This window comes from the organism of the source record quoted next, unplaced genomic scaffold (assembly GCF_019419815.1).
Source record: "Pyrus x bretschneideri cultivar Hongxiangsu unplaced genomic scaffold, Pyrus_bretschneideri_v1 Contig48, whole genome shotgun sequence".
In the NCBI taxonomy this organism is placed as follows: domain Eukaryota; kingdom Viridiplantae; phylum Streptophyta; class Magnoliopsida; order Rosales; family Rosaceae; genus Pyrus; species Pyrus x bretschneideri.
Genome location: NW_025999785.1, coordinates 3,280,922 through 3,305,117, shown reverse-complemented (window position 1 = coordinate 3,305,117; position 24,196 = coordinate 3,280,922). Strand labels below are relative to the sequence as shown.

Here is a 24,196-nt window from a genome sequence, read left to right as displayed (position 1 = left end):
ATAAAATGTTGACGTGGCTTAACCATAACCGCACAAAATAGGAGGGGATGGGAGTGTATGAGAAGTGGGAGGGCAGAGAAGCCGAGTCCAATATGGATTATATCCGGTTGTGTATCGGATTTTCTCTCTCTTAAATTATATGACCTAGTTTTATAATGTATCGATTACAAAAAATGAATATACGATCAGTTAAATAATATGTTCTCAATTTGATTTTGCAATCATAAACTAACTTTGTAAGTATCACAATCGTCAAATATATCAGAGTAAAAAGATTAATAGTATGTCATAAAACAGTATATACGGTTTAGATCAACAAAATATTTATGATGCCTTAGAATATAATATAATCTGAAAGTTTTAATCATCAGATTTTGATTTTTATGCTTCTAATAAAAAATCTAATAATTATAACACTCAAAAGATCAAATACTCCGAAACTCTGCTAAAATCACGTACCAATGTCATACCATCATGGTAGTCCTCGACTCCTGGTCAAAAATATGAAGACTATCTTTGTGTATAATCAATCTACCAGCTTTGGGAAATAAAAAAAAATAAGTCACTTGAAAGTGAAAGCTTTTGAGTTTTGACTAATAATCATTTGTTTTTTTTAATTAAGAGAAACTAAATGCTGCTTTACTCTGAAAAGATAGTTGTCATTCAGGACTTCATTTCAATATCACTTCGCTTTAGTAATTTACCAAAAAACTTCACCTACTTCTTATTACTTTTTTTTTAATATAAAAAAGAATAAATAAATAAATGAAATGCTAGAACTTTTATTCTTCTGACTCTCATCATCGTTAATGTTGCAAGATAATTCAAAATTTATGTTTTAGTCATTTTTTAATAACAATTTTGTTAAAAATTAAGGTCATTTTCAGTTATAGCCTCTGGCTACCCTTCAAAATCAATATATAAATATTGTAGGATTAAATTTTACAAAAATTAATGAAAATAATTTGAAAATTTTGAGTTTTAATGATATAGACAAAATAAAAGGTAAAGTAAATGGTACCAGGATTAACTTTTTAGTGTAAAAATATGATTTTTCGTTAAAGTGAACAATACCATAAACTTTTCGTTAAAGTTCCCTTAAATTTTTTCATCTCAAACCATGCAAGGTGAATTTGTTCTATCTTACCTTGAAATACACATGTTGGGGCTAATTTTGTAATAGAAAACTTCATTTTAATCCTTAAAAAAGATGAGTTTTAGACTATAACCTTGTGCAAGATTAAAATTAGTCCCTAGTACATTTAATCATCTCATTTATTAGTTATATTTTGATGTTTTATTTATCTTTTTATTTTTATTTTAATGTATTAATTACATTTAAATTTAATTTTTATTTCATTCATCTTAATATATTTTAAATTTTTTTATAATATATATTCTGATAACAATTTTGTGTGTTCTTCATTTAGGTACATTTATACATTTGAATATTTCGGTATATCCATCGATACAAACATATAGATACATTAATTCAATCTAATGCATTTCGGTACATACATTTTGGTACACACATTTGAGCATTGACTTTTAGGTACATTAATTCAATATACTATATTTCGGTACATACATTTAGGTTCATTATAATATATTTCGGTACAATCATGTAGGTACAAATATTTCGGTACAAAAAAAGTCAATTTTATATATTTCAGCATAGTCATTTCTGTACATTTATGTATTTATATATTTTTGTATCACAAATTTCTTTTAATATTTTCTCATTTATGTTTATTTATAATTAAAGAACTAAATATGTGCATATTAATAAAATTAAAATTTAATATGGAGAGATTAAATAAAAAAAATACACATTAAATCACAAAAAATTGAATATAAATTTTGATAAAAGTATGCTTCAAGAGATTAAATTGAATATGTAATCTAGCATTAGATTTTTTTTTTTTTAAATTTTAATCTTTTACAAGAATTAATGTTTAAAATCCCATATTTTTAAAGTATAACCTAAAAAACAAATAGCTCTGGTAATCGGCATATCTAATAATGTAGACTGCAAACCCTAAAATATCACGCCCCCGTGTTTGTCGCGTGCATTTTACGTCTTTCTTCTTCCTCCGGTCCGGTCCTCCTGCTGCTGCTGTCAACTTTACTTGGTAAGAGTGCTTTCCTTCTACTCGCGATATTTTACTTCTCGTCACTATTTATATTATATATTTGCATGGTATGATTTACCAAAATTAATGTTAACTTACTGTTCTTCTTTTGTTGTTGTTATGTCCTGTCGTAGCTTTTCTTTCGATGAAATGAGTGCATTTTTGCTCATTATTATTTAGTGTAGTGTATGTTCATTATCTTATTTATCATCTTTAGATGAATTTGAATTTTAAGATTTGTGCCTATTTATTACAAGAATCTCGAAATTCAAACTCATCTAACGATGATAAATAGGATAATGAGCCTACACTACACTGAATGGTGATGAGCAAAAATGCTTCCTTGATGAAATAGTGAGAGTGTCATCAAGGTTTTTTGCTATTAAACTCTGTTTTCAATAATTAAGATTAAAGTTAAAAATTTCAGTGAATAAAATTCATGGAAATAGCAAAATAGTGGCCTAAATGGAACAAGAACTACCGAACTTAAAGGTGCTGCTGAATTTAGAAACGTGTATGATGTTTTGTTAGCAAGAGCTACATTCTTTTTATTTGAGCAGAATTCCAAGATAAGCTCTCAAATTTGGTTAATTGTTTAGTTTAAGTGGAGAAAGGGTTAGAATGATTAGATTAGGTTAAGAGATCCGATTCCTTTCTATTATAACAAGTTAGAATTTCAAAAACTCGTTTTTCTCTTGTACATGAGAATTTAAAGTATATTTTAAATACGTATAATTAATTTTAAACATAATACTTTTTCGCACATTCTGTTATTTAAAACTTTTAAGTTTAACTCAAGAGTTGAATCTAATATTATTAAGTTACTTGAAACCATGAGATACAAATCAAATTAGAGACCAACTTTCACACTAAAATAAAAAACACTTTACACTACTCATCTAATGCTTCTCCTATTTGGAATCAATTCTTCTTATTTTTTTCGTTTGATTGATGAATCAAATTCATTTTTACTTGTTGGGAAAAAGTCAAAAGTAGGGCTCAAATCACTAGATGGGTACTAGGCAGCTCTAGGCTGAAACAGTGATGCTACAACTCGATCTTCATGGAATTGGATCCTCTCTAAGACAAATTCTCAGGATTCTTTTGATCAGGGTTAGTGGGATGTTAGATTTTTATCAAACGGCTACAATTATTATAATTTTTAGAGGACTCATCTGTTTGTATCCGTTGCATAAAAATTCAACGACCCACTAATCTCGATCAGGAGGATCTTGAGGGGTTACCTCGAAGAGGATCCAATTCTGGTCTTCATAAGAGAAAAAAAAGCTATGAATCTCTCCTGTAATAATTCTCTCAAAAATAAGACTTCTCTAAATTATTTGCTATCATATATTTTTAACATAATAAATTAACGTTAAACTATTAAATTATGAAAGTCTACAAAGAATTTTACTTTGAGATAATGCTTTTATCATTTCTCCTTTAAAAAAAAAATAGAGCAATTTTCAAGAAAACACCCAAACCTTTTTGAGTAATACTATTCATATCATGTTTTTGTACCATATTTTCATATCACCTTATCTGGCATTTGATGTAGATATCTACATCATTTGAATTAATCAGATTTTTAAATTTAGTTTATTATTTAATAAACTAATAATTAAGAAAAACTAGTTAATTAAATGATGATTGTGGTATACGAAGAGTCTTTCTCCTTTATTTCCTTGGGTTTTATAAATTTTTCAAATAATGTGGCTATTCACATCAAATGCCACTTAAAATGATATAAAAATATAATACCAAAATATAGTATGAATAACATAACCTTTTTAAAGCTAAAACCGACACCAATCCCATTTTCCCAAAACTAAAAATGAATTTCCATAAACACAAAAACCCAACACAACACTTGCCCCAAAAAACTCCCCTTCAAACGACACAATTCTCAATAACTTAAAAACCCAAACACCTTGAAAATTGAAAAGCAAATTTATGAGAGAGAAAGAGAGGAGAGAGAGCGAGAGATAGATCCACTCCCATCAATCCCAATATCATATCACACTTGCAAAAAGCAAGGAAACGAAAACAAAACAAACCATGTGAGTTTATAAAAATAGAAAGTAAAGCTCTTACCTTCTCTATAACCTATGCTCTCCAGATTTACCTGAACTAACCCAAACACTTGTTCATCATTTCCCACGACCCACGGCCCCCCACAAAACCATCATTTTCGCTTTGACAAGTGTGAAAAGTGGATGAGACCGACTCTTGCATTAGATAATTACTGCAAGGCAATGCAAACATTAAGAGTTACAGCCTTACAGTCATATTTCCATGATTTTACATCACTTGTAGGAAATTCCATCAAACTGTGTCCAATATAAAAGTTAAAACAACTAGTAGTGTTTGAAAAATATGATAACGTAGGAGCATCTCTAAATAAAACCACGATAAATAAAAAAACTTTGAAATAAATAGCAGTGTTTTATTAGTTTTGCAACATATAGAAGTATTTGAAACTAATAAAATTACGTCGCATATAAAATTTAAAACAAGTTGCAACGTTTGATAAATTTAGAAACGTCACTATATCAGTATCTCAAATTAATAAATTGCACATAAAATAAAACAGATAACAATGTTTAATTGGTTTAAGAACATCATTGTCATGACATTTCAAACTAATATTTCACATAAAAATTCCAAATGATAAATATTTATAGCGTGTTTACAAACCCGTAATCGGAAGTAATCAGAAGGAGAATAAGGAATCCGATTCCGATTACGGATTATACATGTGTTTACTAAAATTGGGAGGAATCAAAAGTGCGTGGGGCCTACACAAAAAATGGAATCTAATTCCAAGATTTGGCTGATTTGGATTCCCAACATAGAGAAGGTATTTAGATTCCGGATTGCCCAGGCAATCAAAATGATAATTTTCTTCACTTTATGCCCTCACTTGCTTTCATTATTTCCAAGATTATCCTTAACCCTAGACTCACATTATGGACAACTCCATACATATGCCGAAGAGAAAAAACTACAACTTGAGCGATAAAATTTAGATATTAAAATAAATACTTAAATTTATAAAAAAAAAAATTAAAATTAAACAAAATCATTTTAGTGTGTCTATGAAATAAAAAAGCAATTTAATTTTTTCTTACTATTATATACTATATCAAATTTTATTAAAAAGTATATAAAATATTTGATTTGCGCCAAGGGCATTTTAGTAATCATACTGGTTTATATTCTGATTATGCTAAATTAGTAAACAGTTTTATGGAATTCTATTCTGATTCCAGACAGTTTTAGTAAACAACTTCAACATGAATTTGATTATGATTCCGCCTTATTTCATTTTCTCCTCAATCCAATTCCTCCTCAATTTAATTTCTCCTTAATTTAATTACAGATTAGTAAACGTGTCTTTAGTTGATTTGAAACACCGCTATTTTAGATCTTTCTTATCCAAAGGGGGAAAAGAAATGATCTTTTGTTTTTCACCACGAGCTTCTGTTGGTTGCCACAGTGTTTTCAACTTGAAAGCGCCCATCTTTTCATGTCTTTTGATACTGATAGTTGATACATCACTTTGCTTTGTTCATGTCCACTTTTTTTACCCTTTATATCGTTTCTCTCTCCCCCTCTATTTCTACATCATTGTCCAACACTGTGTTCAAGTAATACATACTCAAAGTTTAGCCTTGAGAGAGAGAGAGAGAGAGAGAGAGGAGAGAGATGGGGTCTTTGGGAGGTGAAGCTGCAAGGAAGAAGGCAATGTGGCTCTATCCAAAGATCATGGGATTTAATCCTTCTGAAAGATGGGGGCACTCTGCCTGCTATTCTCGTGGGGCTTTGTATATTTTTGGGGTATGCTTAAATCTTCTTCCATGAAAATTAAATTATGCTCCTTTTTCTCCTTTTCTATAATATAATTTCCCCTGCATGATATTTATCTCTGTGTTTATATATATGTATAATACACAAACACACACACACACACACACACACACACACACACATGTATTATGTATATATATGTGCATTAGTTCTTCTGTTTTGCAAGTTTGAAAAGTCGATTTTCTGGATGCATGTTTTGGTCAAAAATGAAGTAATATTTTTATTTTTCTTGTTCTTGGTATCTGGAATGCGTCTATACTTGGCTGATGACAGACTTGCCTTTTGAACTGGGTGATGTGGTTTCCTTATTTCTCCTATTTTAATTCTTTGGAGAATGGCAAAATGCTTTTTCCTTGATTCCTGTATTTCTCTTATTAGTAGGACATTTATGTGGAAAGTGATAGTTGCCTTCCTGCTTTGCTTGATGTAGTAATTAGCATAAATAAAATAAAAACCAGATGTAGTGATTAGCATAAATAAAATAAAAACCAGATGTAGTAATTAGCATATTTCGTTTTTCCTTTTTAGTTTTCTGTGTTCTTTTCTTTTTAATTTTCAGATTTTTCCTTCTGATAGTTTAACTTGAATTTACCCTGTGCAATGCGAAATTATTCGCGTTTCTCTCACTAATCTCTTAGTTATGGGATTAAAATTTGTGTTTTCCTGCATTAAACTTTGTTTAGGAAATTTAGTTCAATTGGACATATTATTAAAGAAATAAATTTGGATTAAATTTATATGTACTTGGCTAGTAGTGCGCATTTTTTCTGACTCTTAAGATTATCATAATTCAGATTATGTTTGAATAATTCTGAACATTTTGAGACCTATTTGTTAGATATTCTACACCAACAAAGATCGATAATTGCTCAGCTCTTATAGCAGACTAGAAAATCCTACATTCCATTTGTTGAAATTGGCGTCAATAGATGGTGATAATTAATTGTTCATTCGATTCTATGTGTTTCGGTGTCCTCGGATTGTTCTGTATAGTACTCATTTCTGTAGGACATGGTACTCGAGAAAGCTATGAAACTTTTAGCCTTTTTTCAATGTAATGTGATGCCTTGCTGTATCTTGATCTCATCCTTCTAGTTTGTCCAATTTAGGGATGTTGTGGCGGTATGCATTTCAGCGATGTTCTAGTGCTTGATCTTGAGAAAATGGTATGGAACACTCTTGTGTCAACCGGTCAAGGGCCTGGTCCTAGAGACAGCCATAGTTGCATTGTTCTAGGGCACAAGATGATAGTTTTCGGGGGAACTAATGGCTCCAAGAAGGTAAATGATCTTCACATATTGAATCTTGTGACCAAAGAATGGACACGGCCAGAATGTACGGGTACTCCACCTTCACCCCGCGAAAGTCACACTGCTACCCTTGTTGGTGATGAAAAATTAGTGATATTCGGGGGTAGTGGAGAAGGTAAAGGAAATTACTTGAATGATCTTCATGTTCTAGACCTTAATACCATGAGATGGACTTCCCCTGAGGTGAAGGGCGATAGTCCTGTTCCTCGAGACAGTCATAGCACAATTGTGATGGGGAAGAAGCTTCTTGTGTATGGTGGGGACCGTGGTGATAGGTATTATGGTGGTGTAGATATGCTTGACATGAACACACTGACTTGGTCGAGGGTATGGTTTTCCTTTTATTCTGTCAGAATTTTAATGTTAGTTTTATAAATGAATAATGTACAGTTCATGCAAGTTCTTCTACAAATTGAGTCAAATGGAGGTTGTGGTGGTTGTTTTGCAACAGTTGGCTGTTCAGGGATCTTCACCGGGTGCCAGGGCAGGTCATGCAACTGTTAGTATCGGGACAAAGGCAAGTTATTTCATCGATGCTTACAAGATTTTCTTTTCTGAGAAAAGAAACGTTTAGTGTTACTTTTGGTAATTGTCCATCTTTGAATCATGTACATGATCGATTTAACATTTAACGAAGTTCAAGTATCACCTTGTAGCATTTGTTCTCAGAAGAGAAAGCGATTGACCTAAAGGAAAAAATGCAGGTTTATGTCATTGGAGGGGTTGGAGACAAACATTATTACAACGATGTTTGGGTCCTAGATGTGATTACTTGTTCATGGACTCAACTTGAAATATGTGGCCAACATCCACAAGGACGATTCTCTCATACTGCTGTTGTTACAGATTCTGATATTGCCGTCTACGGAGGGTAATTAGCCATATAAATTATACAGCTTAAGTCCTGTCCATATAGTTCGGTTCCCTCTTAATTTTCTGATTTCACCTTGTAGGTGTGGTGAGGACGAGCGCCCTCTGAATGAGTTGTTAGTGTTGCATCTTGGAGCAGAACATCTTAATGGTCGTTACAATGTTTCCATGTGCAAAATTTTTGGAAGCCAGTGGAACCAAGAGAGGCGGAGGATCTCAAAGGGAGCAGATTTTAACACGGTACAGAAGTTACTGTAACAATGCAGTACTTTAGTGCATCCTTTATGTTTCGATAATTAAGAGGAGTGTTTTTGTAAATGCTTCAAGCAGAAAACTATGCTAATGGGGAATCATGTAGTAGTACGACAGACAACCCACGGACCAGAATCAGAAGCAAAACGGTCTCTTCAGTTCAAATCAGGTTAGCATATAGTTTAAAAATTCACTCTTTCTTCTAGGTATACACAATCATTGTTAATGAGTATTCATTCGTAAACATAAATGTAGATACTTTACATCCAAAGAGGAGAAGAACCGCAAGTACAAAATCAATAGACCTCGAATCAGAACAAGAGGAGCATTCTCTATCACTCTCCCAGCATTCATCACCATCACACTCAGATCAAGAGCAGATCCCGAATCCTAATATTGTTGATTCCAACCCAGGTTCTCGAGGTTTTCATTTGTTTAAGAAATTCAATCATAGTCCAAGCAATGGTCAATCTCCCAATGTCACAAGCAGCCATAAAGCTAATAGAAATTCTGGACAAAGATCTCCAGACCTTAACTTGTTAGGAGAGTGTCACACCGAACCAAAACGAGAACAGTATCATCATGTCAACATTGGTAGACCAAGTATGCAATTTCAAGCAGTAGAACAAAAACACTTCGAGGCAGGGCCTATTCAGAACATGGTATGCATTCCTTTAATTTCACTTTGTTTCGATAATTGGCAAAAAAATTATTCGTTTTGCCAATGCATGGCTTTTTGTTGGGGTTTTGTGTCTCCTTAGATGGGTGCTGAGGTTCAAGGCAAAGTTGATGGAGCATTCGACTCAGGTTTCCTAATGACTGCGATGGTTAATGGAAAGATATATAGAGGAGTCTTATTTGCACCAGTAAGCTTCCCTATTTCAACTACACTGTAAAACTGACACATAATCGTTAGAAGTGACATCCACACGCCCTTTTTCTCCCTCTACACGTCATTTTATTTTTGTCAATAAAGGTGTGCAGGGGGAGAAAAAAGGTGTCCGAAAATCACACTGCCCATTCATTAATGTGCTTACAAAATCAATGTTAACTTGTCTGTGCAACTTTATGTGTCAAACCAGGGACCCCAGATGATCTCAAGACGGCCAGCTTTCGTGCAAAATCCTTCGTCTTCAACAAGCCAAATTCCCATTTCTGGAGCAAAACCATTTCCAAACTCGAATCATCCAGAGCCACCCTTGAAGCTATCTGAGCAACCAATGAGGAATTCCATGCCGGAGTCTGGCCTGGGCCTCATGCAACCTCAGGTTGCTCGACCATTTTCGGTCATTCGAGCCAATCCATCTGTAGCCAAAGAAAGAAGTGATCTTCCTGGTGTGTTTTTAACACTTGGGGGACCAGGAAGTCCACCTGGTGGATCTTAGAGACAACCATACATATATATATATAGGCATAAATTTCTATGGTAACTTGGTTTTTAAGAATCTGTGATTTTAGATGGGTAAGGTAGGCACATATTAGTTGGTCACAAGTTAATTATTTTGTGTCAAAAGATGATGGGCTGGTATGGTGTCTGCAGTCAATGTAATATTATGAGTTTAGCTAGTCATGAGTTTCTAATATATTAGTAAATTAGCATTATGATTATGGTTGTGCCAAGATTACTAGATTTTTCAAGGCTTATTCGCATAATGTTCTAGAAAAATATGTGAAAAAAGCAGTTATAAACTTTTAATGAAAATTGAGGTAACGAAATCTAGAGTACATTAAAACCACGAAATTTTATGGATATAAAGATTTTTATGAGTAGTGAAGCACTCAATTTTTTGTGTAGACATTGAAAAAAGAGCGACTAATTTGTGACTTTCTTACATACAAACTTATTGTTTGCTTTAAGTCGTCAGAAATTTTATTGAACTCATGTTTTGTATTTCTACGGTTAAATTTTCAAATTCTCTTTCCACTCAATTATTAACTTTTAGAAAATAAATCTAATCCTTTCAAAATATAAAAACTTCTAGAAAATAAAAACAAAAACCCTAAAGTGAAATCCTAGCAAAAAAAACCCTAAAGTGAAATCGAAGCAAACACAACCAGTCCATGTATGAAACCCTAGCTAGGTATGATTTTCTTATTTTTAAGACCCAATATTACACCATCGATTCCTTGCAAACGAGAATGCTGAATGAATTAACTGGTTGGTAAAAAGTTCATAAAAAAACTGTAAATTTCGACTTAATAGTGTGTTGTTGTTGGACGCTGAATAATTGTGCAAATGAGATGCATAAATTCCAACACTAAAGTTTTTTAGTTAAAAGAGTAAAAAGTTCAAATTAAATTAAAATTCGAGGACCAATCTAATTTTTTCCATATATTTCTTTATGAACTCTAAAGACCATCTCCAATCCTTGGGTTAAAATTTAAAATTTTTAGCCCAAAAAATAGAGGTTTTAACCAAGAAACAACTTTTTTGCTCTAACCCTTATATGTTAAAATTTTAGCCTTGTATTATTAAAGAATGAATTTAAGCTAAATTTTTTTTTCTGAAAGTAAATTTTTTAAAAGAAAAAATTATGTAGACTATCATAATTTAATTTTATGAACATTTTAACCCAAAAATATTTAGATTTTGACAAATATTGAAAAATCATTAACCGACACCATGAAACTCATTAAACACTATGAAAAAAATATGAAACACATAAAATCTTTTTTTTTTTTTTTACTTTAGTCATTAGATTTAAATTTGGTCCGTTAAATATATTTTTTTTACTGTTGAATTTCATCAAATTAGATCTTAAATGTTGGTTTCAATAAATTTATAAATATAAAACTAAAAAAAATATACATATATGGTGAGCCAGCTCCACTAACCTTGGGAGGAATCCTGGGCTAAATTTAGCCGAGAAATAAGTTTTGAGTTTTAATTCATATTTGCCCCAAAGGTTGAAGTCAGTGTAAAAAATTAAAAACAAACGAAAAAGATTAATTAGGCAAAAGCGAAAAGAAAAAGGTGAAATATTTTGGAAGAAAGATTTTGATTTGATAACATGGGATGGAGTGCACAAAAGGAGCACCCGCGCATCGCGGGCTACTGTCGTGTATGTGGTGTCTAGGAAAAGTGGGGCCTCAGAGTCACTGTCAACCGTCGGATCTATCTTCCACGTCACCCCACCATGGTCCTTTGTGATTGACTGATTGATCGTTGTTGATATTGGCGGTCAGAGGGGTCACTCTAACGTCCCCCGTCTTTTCACCTGTCCTCAGATTTTTGTCCGTCATTGGCGGTTGCGTCACCCACGTACGTTTTCTCTCTCCTGACTTGTCTGTCTAAGATGCCCTATTTCCTCACATTTCTCATTATTTGAGATTCTCTCTGCATTTCTGTGTTTGAAGTACAAAAATTCTAAAATCAGACCGTTTAAGAGAGAAAAAAATCACAAGTCTTTGAAGAAGGTTTCATCATAAAATTAATTGGTAATATGGGAAGTAGGCAACCTCTTAGGCCATCTTTAACCGAGGGCTGGCCAGATAGCTCGTTTTAGCCTTCTGATCCTCCAAGATATTAATATTTTAATGAACAGTACAAGACCATATTTGCCTCTATTTCCACTGAGGGCCAAATGGCCATACGGTTCGTTTTAGCCATGTCACAAAAAATCATTTCCAACCAAGGGCCACAGAATGTATTATTTTAATTTAAAAACAACAACAATTTAAATTTAAAAACTACAACTTAAATTTAAAAACTACAAATTAAATTTAAAAACAACATTAACTTAAATTTAAAAACTATAAATGGAATGGTGAAAATTATGTGAGAAATAGTGTAGGAATAACTTAGGTATTTATAGGAAAAAAAAGGTTTAAATTCATTAAAAAAAAAATTGAATACAATGGCTAGTTGACATCAGCTAGCCGTTATATTCAAATTTTTGCCTACTATTCGTGTCGGTTATTAGCTAGCCATTGTATTCAATTTTTTGCCTACTATTCGTGTAGGTTATAACCTACACAATTGTTTTTATTCATGTTGGTTATATTCGATAGCATTAATAAAAAATTTGGGCCAGCCCGAGGCTGGCTGGAACGGGCTAGCTGGTTGACCCCTTCAAATTCCGTAGAGTCCACGAGTCCTCTGATCTAGCGGCCCTCTATTGAAAAATATATAATTAAATTAATAGATAAATTAATGGAAAATATATAATTAAATTAAATTGTCTAAATATCTCATTCCACAACTTTAAATACAAAGATTCGGAGTGATCTCAACCTATTTCTCAGTCTCAACTCAGAAATTCCAGTTCCAGTTCATTGGTGTGGGTCCCAAGAGACCATCACACGTGGGGTAATCTTTGGAACGTACGTGTCAAGGGACAAGATAGAAGATTGCTGTCTTACTGTAGTCCAACAAACTTGATCAAATTTTCCATTTATTGGAAGCTAGCATGGTATCGAAAAAAAAAAATGAAAAGAGATCTTATATTGAACTCTAAATCTAACTAATAACAGGTGATTTTTTTGGCAAGACGATATTTAAAACTATTTTAAGCTACGAGTGGTAAGTTTGAGTTAGTGGCATCTTCAAATTATCGACAATGGTATAAAATTTTCTGTAATTTGTAAAACTTTCAATACTACTTTAAAAAAAAAGCGTAAAGTAGTTGTACTATTTTAGACAGTGGAATGATTTGATCATTACTTGAGTACAATGAGACTTGAGAAATAATGACTTTAAGAAACGTTGTTCTGCTAATGGGGTGCTTGTCATAATTCACTATGCATTTTAGTGAGCTACTTCGACACCACAAAATTATAGAAACTAGTTTTGTTGTTCTCGTCATTGTCATTTCGTTAAGTTAGTTGGTTATAAATAGCGCATTTGTTGATCAAAAGTGAGTTACACGCTAATTTATAATAAGAAAATTCTTATTTGCACGTGAACGACTGACCTTAACATAACTCTTTAACTCTTTAAACACATAATCAAGAACATAAAGATTACTGAATAGGCTATTTCCAAATAGAAAACGTCATTCTAGTATTCAAATTCTAAACCAAATAACAAATAAATCTTCATTTTTTCAATATTGCTTGTACATTTAAAAAAAAATTGAAGTGTTTCTCTTTTTTTCGTTGTAGAAATTGAACTCGTCGTTGTTAATTTTACAACTACCATATGTTTGATAAATCCCTTGTAAATATTCATTATTTAACTCTGAAAAAAACAAGCTGGAAAAAGAGGAGAAAAAAATAGAACAAAATAATCATTTTACTTATGTAAATATCAAGAAAAAAAAGAGGAAGGAAATAAGAGAAAAGAAAAGAAAAATAAACCTTAAACTGCATGCAGGCTAATGCGCACCAGGTGTGCGTTGGTTACTAACCTACGCACTCCCTGATCCAAACCCAACGGTCTGATGGGAGAACTCGACAGAGTGAACAGGAAACCGTACAAGGCGGTAAAATAAACCCAGCAAAAACCCAGCACTATTCAATTTACTACAACGATGGTGAAAACTCTGGTCCCCTCCCCTGCAACGAAAACCCTGACTTTTCACCCAGCTCTCCTCCTCCCCACCTCTCATCCTCCAATCACATCACGCCACCTATTCACCCAAACCCAATTCGTACTCTTTAATTCTGGTTGGATCGGAGCAATCTTGTGGGTGATAATCATCTCAAGGTTCTCCGAGGGTCTTCGTTGCTTAATTTAAAGGTAAGATCTTTCGATTTATTTGGTCTTCCTTATGAGTTTTTGCTGATTTTATTTGATTTTCTTATCTGGGTATTTCGATTCTTGCTCGATTGTTTCAAATTGTTAATTTTTCTGTGATTTTTATTTTGTTTTTGCCCAATTGTCGTGTTTTTGTGTGTGAATTTCTATGAATTTTGTTTGATAAGGGAATAAAGATGAAGTTTGTTCTTAATTTTGATGGGGGATTCAATTGATGTTAATATAATTTCTCCCGTTTGAGAATTTGGGATAATTGACTTGTGTTGAATTTTGCTTTCTTGTGATAATGTTCTGAAATCTAGCTTGGTTTTTGCATTTCCATGGTTGTACTTTCAGTGGAAGCATTGTTGTTCTTTGGGCAGAAAGATGTTTCCGGTGATCTTTTTATAACGAATTTATGATCACGGTTTAGATTTAGGAAACTTGAATTGATTCTGCAACCTTTCGGTTTAGCTCAGCGGACATTTTAGCTTTAGGAAACGAAGATGATTTTGTGTTCTGCGCTACAGAGAATAAACTGTTTTGAACTAGTTATGTTTCGTTGACTACTAATTGAAGATTGAGAAGGGCTTCTTTGATTTCTTACTATCTTCGTCCGGTTACAATGTTTGCACTTATTGGTTTCCAAGATTGAAGATTTCAGTTGAATATCTCCTTAGTTTCTGTTGTTATGCTTATGCGTATGACATTTACAATCCCTAACTTATTGCTCATGACTTTCTCAGCTCCCTTTATGGGAAAATAAAGGCAGCAGTAGGATTTTGTTTCGGTTTTCTGATTACGATGGAGGGTTTTGGAGGTTTGGGATTCAGCGATGGAAGCAATGCTGTGAGGAAGAAAAGGAGTAACACGTCTCGTCGTCCTCGGAACGAGTCACAGCTACCTTTGGATTGTCGTGATAATGTGTCATCAACTCCTTCTTCGGAAGACGTAAGCAAAAGTGATGAGAATAACGATGATGGTTCAATTACTCGAAAGAGAGACATTAATTTGAACTTATGCAGCGCAAGGGCTTCGTTTAGTAACATTATGGAAGCTGAGACTGTCCAGAATATGGATAAAGGTGAGGGAGGAGGTTCCGGAGAATCTGAGGAAGCTTCAAATGATGGTTCATTTCGAGGCAGTGATGAACATAGGCATAGGGGGATTGATTCCAAAAGGTCCAGCAAGGGTGCTCTTGCCCCTGCTAATTGGAAAGGCACAAACAAGCTTGGGCCTGGTGGAGTTGTTTCAGATGGCTCAGAGAATGAGAATAAAGTGAAAATGGTTAAGCTTAAAGTTGGTGGTGTTACACGCACAATTCAGGCCAAGTCTTCATCTGGTGGTGCATCTACTGTTGGTCCGTCTTCTGTAAAATCTTCTCGCATTTCAGATGCCCCTCGACCACGCCAGAAGTTGATTCTTCAGGTTAGTCTGCCTTGAAATATTCTTCCAGATTTACTAAATTTGACTAGCACTGTGTGTGGCAAATCTGGATGTGATTTTATTTCAATATCCACATAGTTCAGGCAGACATCTTGAATTGGGTAGCATATTAATATGGACTGCTTTTACAAAAAATTAGATAAGATGGAAAGATTAATAACTTCAAATTTTCAAAATTTATTAGATATTTGATTGCTAGGTTGTCATTTTCTGTTCTAGTTTCTTGGATATCCTTCATTTTTTAGTTACTTCTTTCGGTTCATCTAGTCAATTCCTTGAGGTCTTTGGCTTCATAGTTTCCCTTCCTTTCCTTGACACAAAAGGGTTTAGTTGTTTAATTAATAAGGTCATATATAGATCAAGGATTATCAAGACTACATCTAACTCTATCACTGTTGCAGGAAGACTCAGATGATAGTCCTTCCCTTAGTTCAGATAAAGGAAGTGGGTTACGAGGAGTCCCACGGAAGGATACATCTAAAACTGTCACTCGTGTTGGGAAGGCTGAAGAACCTGTGCGCAAGAGCAAACGGGTCCCTAAGAGACGCGTCCTGGATACGGTTGATGATGGAGATGATGATGACATGGAAGTTCGATACCTTGAAAAACTCAAAACATCTAAGGTCACCTCAGATTATACTGCAGAGTACAATGAGGATGAGGAAAGGAAAACTAGAAAAGAAAGGAAGATTTCGACTGTGATGAAGGGGAGTGGTATTGGACTAAGTGTAGATTTGGGAGATTATGGCATACCAAGATCAGGCAAGGATGGTAAGAAGTCCAGAGTAGGAAGCGTATCTGATGATACTGATTATGTTGAAGAGGAAGAGGAACCTGTTTCTGATAGTGAGCATATTACTAAAAGCAAAAAATCGAGAAAGGACTTTGTTGAATCATCCTCATATAATAAGAAGGAGATGACAGTCACTACTCGTCAAAGGGCTCTTAACACTGGCAAAGATGTCTCTTCCAGCTCTGGTGCAGGTTTATTTGAGTTCCCAAATGGGTTGCCCCCGGCTCCACCAAGAAGTACGAGATTTTTTTTCTTTTTTTTTTCCTTTTATCATAAGTAGCTTCTGTTGAATACACACTGACATCTCTGATGATGGTAATTGTTGCTTTTACGGATAGAGCAAAAGGAGAAACCCTGCGCATTGGAGCAGCAAATCAAGAAAACTGAGGCGGCGGAGAGACGTAGGATGCAAGTAGAGAAGGCAACTCGAGAATCTGAGGTTTGGCTTGTCTTTTAGCTTGTTGTTTTGCCTGTGATATACATGTGTTAGAAAGAGGTTACTTATCATTTTCTTTCAAATTTGGCCGTCTTAGGCTGAGGCAATCAGAAAAATTCTGGGGCAAGATTCCAGTAGAAAGAAACGAGAAGACAAGATAAAGAAACGGCAAGAAGATATGGCTCAGGTAACAGATAGCGCATAATAGCATCCTCTCTGTGTGTATCATGCGATAGATTCTTGATTAATGGTACATTCATTTCTTTTGCAGGAGAGGGCTGCAAATGCTTTCATACTTCCGCCAGATTCTGTCCGATGGGTGATGGGTCCATCAGGATCGGTTGTAACTTTCCCCAATGAAATGGGCTTGCCAGCTATATTCGATTCCAAGCCTTGCAGGTAAGAGCATTTGGAAATTCTAGATACTTATTTCTGTGATTATATGTAATTTCTTTTCTCAAATCTAGATGCTGCTATAATTCTACTGCTGTCGTAAATAATGCATCTCTTCGGTCTTGGACAATTCTATATCATCGTGCTTTTTTCTGAACCCACCCTTAACATTCAGCCTCCGCGACTGTTGGAGCCTTTTCATAGCGATTTGAGCTTTAAGTGTTTCTCAAATGTCTCAAACCTGGTTTTCAAGCACACATCTCTAGCTCCAGAAAACAAAATATATCATGAAGTTCATCGGATAATTTTTTGTTTATGCCGATTTCAGTTACCCTCCTCCCCGAGAAAAGTGTGCCGGACCATATTGTACAAATCCATACAAGTACCGGGATTCGCAGTCAAAGCTCCCTTTGTGCAGTCTCCGGTGTTACAAGGCAATACATGAAAAGATGGCCCCTCTATCTGCCTGTTGATTCTGTGAAACCGGCTTTGCAGACTTGCAGTTGCTGGATAGTCCGGCACCACTTCATATGTACTTTAATTAGTTATTACATTGGTGTGCTGTATATATGGAGGGAATTTGTATACACAAATCATACATAAAACTGCCTGCATATTCTGTAGAAAGTTGTAAGCTTGTTTGCGCGCTACAACAAACCGTGTCTTTGGCCAAGTTTCCCTCGTATGCTTGCATTGCATCGTATCCCACGTTTCATAAATAATGTATCTTAATCGTATGAACTTCATAATCAGAAACGTCCATGGATTTAAGAAAGATTTGCTTGGAGTTATCCATGGTTTGTTTTTCATCTTCTTAATCTTCTCTTGACGATTATTCGTACAAAAAATTGTCCTTCAAATGTACCAAGTAAATAAACAGTTCATCTTGAATATGTTACTTGGTATTTACATCATCGTTTTGTTTTTGTCATTTGGATGGCTAAACCTAAACAGTCTCCGATTCAAATGATTTTATTTGGTAATTTTTTTTAGGGATGATAGTTAAGGGAAAGAGAAATTTTTTAAATGTCATATGAACTTGTACACTCGTCATATCAATTTTAAAAAATGTCATATGAACGAAACTATTAAATTGTCATCTCATCGTAATTCCATTAAGTTTTCCATCATGTACCTTTTAGTGTACATTTTTAGTTGTTCACAATAAATTTTTGAAATGAATGTGACATGGTTGTTTTACTGGCCAAAATTTCTAGATTAACCCTAGATCATTGAAATACAATATAATGTGTATACAAAACGATGCGTAAAAAAGGTGTCTCCTACGTACACATCAGCACAAATTGAATATTTAAGGGAATATAATTAAGGGTAATTGCTAAAGGGATTCCTCGCTAAAGAAGAATATTTGACTACTTAAAAATGTATATGAACTTATATTTAAATATTTTAGTTTTTTTAATCATAGAATTTTGTGTTTATACTATGAATCACACTGTAAATATCATTTCTGCTATAAATAAATTAAAACTTAGATTGTTTAGTCATCAATTTTTTACAAATACAGTTTTTATAAGGTTATTTATAATATAAACTATTATGATTATAAATACGAAGAACAATTTTAAAAAATTTTGAGTAGAAATTTATTATTCATTTGCTAAATTTTCGCGGAGAAAAACCTCAAGAGTCCCTCGTGTTCGTGTCGTTCAGTCTGTATTCTCTACCAGAAGCATCGGGTACGCGTCCTCCATGGCTAGACCTCCGAACAAGCACGGCCGCGACCAAGCTCTGGTATTTTCACTTCCCCTATCACTTCTTCCAACTATTTTAGCTAATACTCGACTTAATAATCTGTTTGGGAGGTGGGAAAGCTGAGGGAAAATCCTCAAAGAAAATAAAATCAGAAACTTTCTGGCCCACTGAAAGATTATTTCATTTGGATTCTGAAATGTAATCAAACCCTAGAATTGATGATTGGGATTACATGTGAAATTCAGTTTCCGATTCCCAAGTTTTCAACCAACAGAATGTAATTAAGTTTCGGATTAAGAGCTCATGTTTTGGTTTTTCGTTTTATGAATATGTTATTAGGTATTTAGTTAATGATTGTAGTGTATTGGGTTTTTCGTATTTTTTGTGCTGGTCCTCTGTTTCCAGGATTTCCAGGGGTTTTTGAGTGACTTGCAGGACTGGGAGCTTTCTCTCAAGGACAAGGACAAGAAAATGAGACCACAAGTTTCACAGCAGGAAAAGCTGGTAGCTTTTTTACACTTCTCATTGTAGCATGGCAACATTTCATAAATCGATGCGTAATTTGCGATTACTGTTTTGTTTTCGCTAAGCTGATGATTGGGTTGTTAATCTTGGATATGTTTTTGTATTGGAATTTTATGTGAGTGTTGTCTTTTCAGAAGACTAGAGATTCCGGGACCAGTTCCGAGAATTATGACTACTCAAAGAATTTTGATGCCATCAAAAGAATATCAAGTAGTTTGAGATCCGAAGATAGTCTTCCTGATGCTGCTTCAGAAAAAGAATTGGTAGGAGTTGATGGTGTTATGCTGTAGTTATAAATTTAAGACTGCAGGATTAAGATTACTCAGAACAACTGGGTCCATGTTGATGCTGATTGTGTTATTGCCTGTTAACTTATAGGGTAATGAGTATTTTAAGCAGAAGAAGTTTAAGGAAGCTATCGACTGCTATTCAAGAAGCATTGCTTTGTCCCCATCTGCAGTAGCGTATGCAAATAGGGGAATGGCATATATCAAAATCAAAAGGCAAGCGTTGCCCCATTCACTCTGTTTTGTTTAATAAGAGAATTCTTGCGTGCAATTTTGTTTATTTATTTATCTATTTCCGCTATTTTATAAAATGCAAGTTTGAGTTTTTGGATTTCAGTAGGCTTTCATAGTTTTCAAATGGCTCTTACTAGGTACTGTACTTTTCTGAAGCATATGTGTTTTTTCATCTTGTTCTTTAGATTTCAGGAAGCTGAGGATGACTGTACAGAGGCCTTGAATTTGGATGATCGTTATATAAAAGCATACTCACGACGTGCAACAGCTAGAAAAGAACTTGGAAAGCTTAAAGAATCATTCGAGGGTTGGTTGAAAACTAAACAATGACCTTGTTTCCTGATATTGTTGCATTTATGGTTTCTTTTCTGATATTATAATCTTGATCTGTCCGATGTAATGAGAATAGCCAACTGCAGATGCTGAGTTTGCCCTGAGGTTGGAGCCTCACAACCAAGAAATCAAGAAACAGTACACGGAAGCCAAATCTTTGTATGACAAAGTAAGTCAATTTCCACACACATCTGCAGTTGGTTCTAAGTTTCTACAATATATTATTGAAGGCCATTTTAGTAGTGTTGTTACACCCATGGAATTGTTACTTAAATCTTTAGAAAAACCTACCCTTTGCGTATGTAAACTTTGAACCGTGTGCATGAATTAAGAGAGAGAGAGAGAGAGAGAGCATTTTAGCATTCCCTGTTCGTTGTATAATTTCTGCTAGTACAACTATTATATTTGTATGTTAGGCATGCTTAAGAATCTGAGATAAACTTGCCTTGACTCTTTAGAGGTCTTTTGCATGCCTAATCCAGGCTTGAGTTGAACTTCGTGCTTGTTTTGTCAGTACAAACTTTTGCTAGATGGAGTTAAGTTAGATTGGCTTTTCATGGTTTAATATCATGGTTATTCATAGGTTATTTCATTGAATTATTGGTTTTACTCATTGTCATTGTTAATTGTCAGTCAAATCTTCAGAAGGCATCTGGAGCACTGAAAAATTCTGTACAAGAAATGCAGAAAAGGGGAAAGTTGGATACCAAAGTAAATGGAAAAGGCATCCAGCCTGTCTCAAGCAAAGCTCAAATAACAGAAATAACTGCAGTTCAAGATCATGCTAAGGTATGAAGGATTAGTCTTTTGTTGGCCCTCTTACTTCATTTTTGTTTCGTTGTAATTGATTTTTCTTTTTGTTCTTATTACTAATAAGTAAAATAGACTAGTTTATGAAGCTGTATTCAACTGCATTTGTTAGCTTCCTACCAGAGTTATACGTCAGTTACTCCTACCTTGTCTTTTTATCATAAAAGGCATTATCTTCTTATTTTTAATTGCTTTTGTATGATTGTTTTGTAGGGAGATAATACAAATAAGAAGCAAGAGGTGAAGGCATCGGTACAAGAGCTTGCTTCTCGAGCTGCTTCCAAAGCAAAGGTTGTAGCTGCAGAGAAAAACATCACCCCACCAACTACTGCATATCAATTTGAGGTTTCTTGGCGAGATCTCTCTGGAGATAGTGCTTTGCAGGCTAGTCTGTTGAAGGTCTGAAAAAATATTCTTGTGCTTTACTTTCATAATTTAGAATTCCAAAATCAAGATTCATGTGTTCTTTCTGTCGTCTCAAAGTGGGTGACCTTTAGTGTGTTTGTTTTGCATGACGGTCATCCATTTCATTGACCACTGCCATCCAAGAGGTTCCCAATTAAACCTATTTATATTAACAAGTTCACATGTCCATTAAGGAGTGAGATAATTGTATGTATAGTTAGTATTTGCTTAGGAAATCATAACTAATTCTGACTTTCCATACCGGTTTCATGTTAGTTTTGTTCGTTTTCCGTGCAGTCTCTATCTCCTAGTGCATTGCCACAGATATTCAAAAATGCTTTGACTGTTCCCATACTAATTGACATTATCAAATGCGTGGCGAACTTTTTTGTGTAAGTAATGCTTTGTATGTTATCGGTATATTTTTCTTGTTGAGCTGGATGAAATGGCCTTATGTCCACCTTTGATTTCTCTGGCAGTGAAGAAATGGAACTGGCCGTCAATTATTTGGAGAACTTGACCAAGGTTCCAAGATTTGACACACTCATCATTTTTCTATCATCCTCAAACAAGGCCGGTATGCATCCTTACAGTTCAAATTGTTCCTTGAAATGCTAAAAAGCTAAGAGTAACCTAGTTTTCAAATGTTATTTTCGTTAGAGCATGTCTAGTCAATGTGGTTTTGAGAAACCAGAAATGGCTATAGGGCAAGGTCTCCTAATGTGTCACAAGTTTATCGTTTTGCTCATATGCTGGATTGAGCTCGGTTTCCTGCCTATCTTCATGGGGTTTAGGTTTCATATTTTCCGTTAGTTGCATATCGTAGAGTACAACATGTAACATACTAACCCGATAACTTTGCAAACAGATCTTGATAAGATATGGGATGAAGTGTTCTACAATGAGGCAACTCCAATCGAGTATGCGGAGAAGCTTGGTAACCTGCGTGCAAAGTACTGCCTCAAGCGATGAAAAAAACCGAAATTTTGCCTCATCTGTAAATTGAATTTGTAAAACCAAGCTTTTTACATACCTTTCAGGAAGAAGATTATTGCTATTTCTGTATTTCATGTGACCGTGAAGAAAACGTGCATTTGTGAGCGTCTATGTTATATGTTGGTTGGACCTTCGTACTCTATTGTTCAGTCACGTTCAACTGGGGGTCCAAAAAGTTAATGGCGATGACCTATTTCTTCATGTCCCCACTTATAATTGACTACCTTAATTATTAATCATCACGGGGTGGTTAGTGGTTAGGCCCGTATTCACACGGTTCGTTCTGAGTTCGATTTTTTATGTTGGTAAATTGTATGATAATAGATAAGAAGAGATTGAAATGCTTCTGTGAATCTTTCCAACTCCGAAATAATGGACTACCGTGGCTCTCCTTTTTTATCAAAAGAAACATTAAATAGATTTGAGATCAAAGTCACCATCAATATGTGGGGAGGACCCCGGGGTCTTCTGGATTGCACACATGGTGGTCACGTGCCATTCACAATCATGAATCACCTACCACTTTCGTTTCGTGTTAACCCCGCTACAATGAGCAATGAGAAATTTTTCGGTTTGATTTTTTCATCCTTACGTGATATCACTATTTCTTTAATTTATTACAAGTTACGAAGCCTAAATCGTAAGCATTATTTTTTGCAAGGTCATTTATATAAAAATAATCCGTCCCCTCAATTTATGAGTCCATTAATAGCTTTTTTTATATCCGTTCTAAAAAAAAATCCATTCTGTTTCATTAAAATTAGTATAACAATCAAGAATAACGACGTTTAAAAGAGAAGATAGGGTTTTGCATTGATCTTTTTCCCCTCGAGGAGTCTGCTGCAAGCCTACAACTCATTCACCCTCATTAATGAAATTGCTTATACTCTTTAAGTTTATATGACGATGAACAATACAAATAAAACTGCTTAAATTGTAGAACATATAACCCTGGGAACAAAACGATCCTCCTTGCTCAAACATTTTAAGGGTCCTCATAAGACTTCCATGGACCTTTTTTTTAGATCTCAAATGATCCTAAAACCATCCCGATCCTTCTATGAAGCAGCCTATGGCCGTTACACTCAAAATTTCTTCAACGAACAAAAATCATTATGTCACAAAAGTCTTGGATAAGATTAATCAAATCAATTTGGGCTAACCAATTGCTCGAACAACAAGACAAAGCTTAAGATATAATATATGCAGATGTCGACTACCTGCATTAAAATGCAAATTATGCTTCCTATGAAAGCAACTTTTTGGTCTAGTTGTTGGTTTTGATCAAATATGGGCATTATTTTAGTAAACCGAAAAGATTATTGGGAAAGATTTTTAACCCAAAAACCAAGTGAGCGTGGGGTTCCTCACTTTATTTGTACTCTTTTGGGGGGTTTCCCCTCCTTTGTCCTGAACAATATGGGGCATCGCATATAAATTTGTTTCGAACTGTTAATAATGTTTAACTTATTACCGGTCCGCTGTTTAAACTATTACCTGTCCACAAAGAAAATATTTATCTATTAGATATTTTTGGCGCTCTAAAAAAATTAAATATAGAAAGATTGAAATGACATAATTAAATTTATCAATAACATTTCATAGCAAATTTGTGAAACGTGAAAAAAATATGCAACTTCATGGTAAACGTTTTAACATCGAGATGTTCTTAACTCCTAGTTTCTTCAATCAATTAAGTAAACCAGTCATT

At 34.3% G+C, this 24,196-nt stretch overlaps 3 protein-coding genes across 7 annotated transcripts; all 3 read left to right on the top strand.

Annotated features, from left to right (window-relative positions):
- The first annotated feature begins 5,717 nt into the window (after nucleotides 1–5,717).
- Nucleotides 5,718–10,036, top strand: LOC103962321 (acyl-CoA-binding domain-containing protein 4). Its single transcript, XM_009375017.2, has 9 exons — nucleotides 5,718–5,972; nucleotides 7,112–7,639; nucleotides 7,764–7,829; nucleotides 8,017–8,183; nucleotides 8,266–8,422; nucleotides 8,513–8,603; nucleotides 8,690–9,096; nucleotides 9,196–9,300; nucleotides 9,517–10,036. Exons 1-9 carry the CDS (start codon nucleotides 5,841–5,843, stop codon nucleotides 9,817–9,819), a joined length of 1,956 nt encoding a protein of 651 aa, XP_009373292.2. The 5' UTR covers nucleotides 5,718–5,840; the 3' UTR covers nucleotides 9,820–10,036.
- A 3,868-nt stretch (nucleotides 10,037–13,904) lies between these two features.
- Nucleotides 13,905–17,988, top strand: LOC103962318 (ABC transporter F family member 4). Of its 2 annotated transcripts, none has more exons than XM_009375016.3 (7): nucleotides 13,905–14,114; nucleotides 14,880–15,539; nucleotides 15,959–16,586; nucleotides 16,689–16,789; nucleotides 16,884–16,973; nucleotides 17,058–17,185; nucleotides 17,508–17,988. In XM_009375016.3, the coding sequence occupies exons 2-7, from the start codon at nucleotides 14,916–14,918 to the stop codon at nucleotides 17,650–17,652; spliced, it is 1,716 nt and encodes a 571-aa protein (XP_009373291.1). In that variant the 5' UTR covers nucleotides 13,905–14,114; nucleotides 14,880–14,915; the 3' UTR covers nucleotides 17,653–17,988. The 2 variants fall into 2 exon arrangements, with proteins under 2 accessions (XP_009373291.1, XP_009373290.1); XM_009375015.3 differs by having other exon boundaries at nucleotides 14,858–15,539.
- Nucleotides 17,989–18,776: 788 nt separating this feature from the next.
- Nucleotides 18,777–22,686, top strand: LOC103962317 (RNA polymerase II-associated protein 3). 4 transcript variants are annotated; one of them, XM_009375013.3, is made up of 11 exons: nucleotides 18,777–18,934; nucleotides 19,301–19,399; nucleotides 19,558–19,683; nucleotides 19,799–19,923; nucleotides 20,127–20,248; nucleotides 20,361–20,443; nucleotides 20,908–21,063; nucleotides 21,298–21,483; nucleotides 21,787–21,881; nucleotides 21,969–22,066; nucleotides 22,358–22,686. In XM_009375013.3, the coding sequence occupies exons 1-11, from the start codon at nucleotides 18,893–18,895 to the stop codon at nucleotides 22,459–22,461; spliced, it is 1,236 nt and encodes a 411-aa protein (XP_009373288.2). In that variant the 5' UTR covers nucleotides 18,777–18,892; the 3' UTR covers nucleotides 22,462–22,686. The 4 variants fall into 4 exon arrangements, with proteins under 4 accessions (XP_009373288.2, XP_009373287.2, XP_048424181.1 ...); XM_009375012.3 differs by having other exon boundaries at nucleotides 19,555–19,683; XM_048568224.1 differs by having other exon boundaries at nucleotides 18,779–18,934; nucleotides 19,331–19,399.
- The last annotated feature ends 1,510 nt before the right edge of the window (nucleotides 22,687–24,196 follow it).

Excerpts from the sequence above, each read along its gene's own strand:
- LOC103962318 (XM_009375016.3), top strand. The coding sequence starts at position 14,916 with ATGGAGGGTTTTGGAGGTTTGGGATTCAGCGATGGAAGCAATGCTGTG. Across the intron at positions 16,587-16,688 it reads GCCCCCGGCTCCACCAAGAA|AGCAAAAGGAGAAACCCTGC; the intron begins GTACGAGATTTT and ends TTTTACGGATAG. Across the intron at positions 17,186-17,507 it reads TTCGATTCCAAGCCTTGCAG|TTACCCTCCTCCCCGAGAAA; the intron begins GTAAGAGCATTT and ends TGCCGATTTCAG.
- LOC103962317 (XM_009375012.3), top strand. The coding sequence starts at position 18,893 with ATGGCTAGACCTCCGAACAAGCACGGCCGCGACCAAGCTCTG. Across the intron at positions 20,249-20,360 it reads GCTTAAAGAATCATTCGAGG|ATGCTGAGTTTGCCCTGAGG; the intron begins GTTGGTTGAAAA and ends AGCCAACTGCAG. Across the intron at positions 21,882-21,968 it reads TGCGTGGCGAACTTTTTTGT|TGAAGAAATGGAACTGGCCG; the intron begins GTAAGTAATGCT and ends TTTCTCTGGCAG.
- LOC103962321 (XM_009375017.2), top strand. The coding sequence starts at position 5,841 with ATGGGGTCTTTGGGAGGTGAAGCTGCAAGGAAGAAGGCAATGTGGCTC. Across the intron at positions 7,640-7,763 it reads ACACACTGACTTGGTCGAGG|TTGGCTGTTCAGGGATCTTC; the intron begins GTATGGTTTTCC and ends GTTTTGCAACAG. Across the intron at positions 7,830-8,016 it reads CTGTTAGTATCGGGACAAAG|GTTTATGTCATTGGAGGGGT; the intron begins GCAAGTTATTTC and ends GAAAAAATGCAG.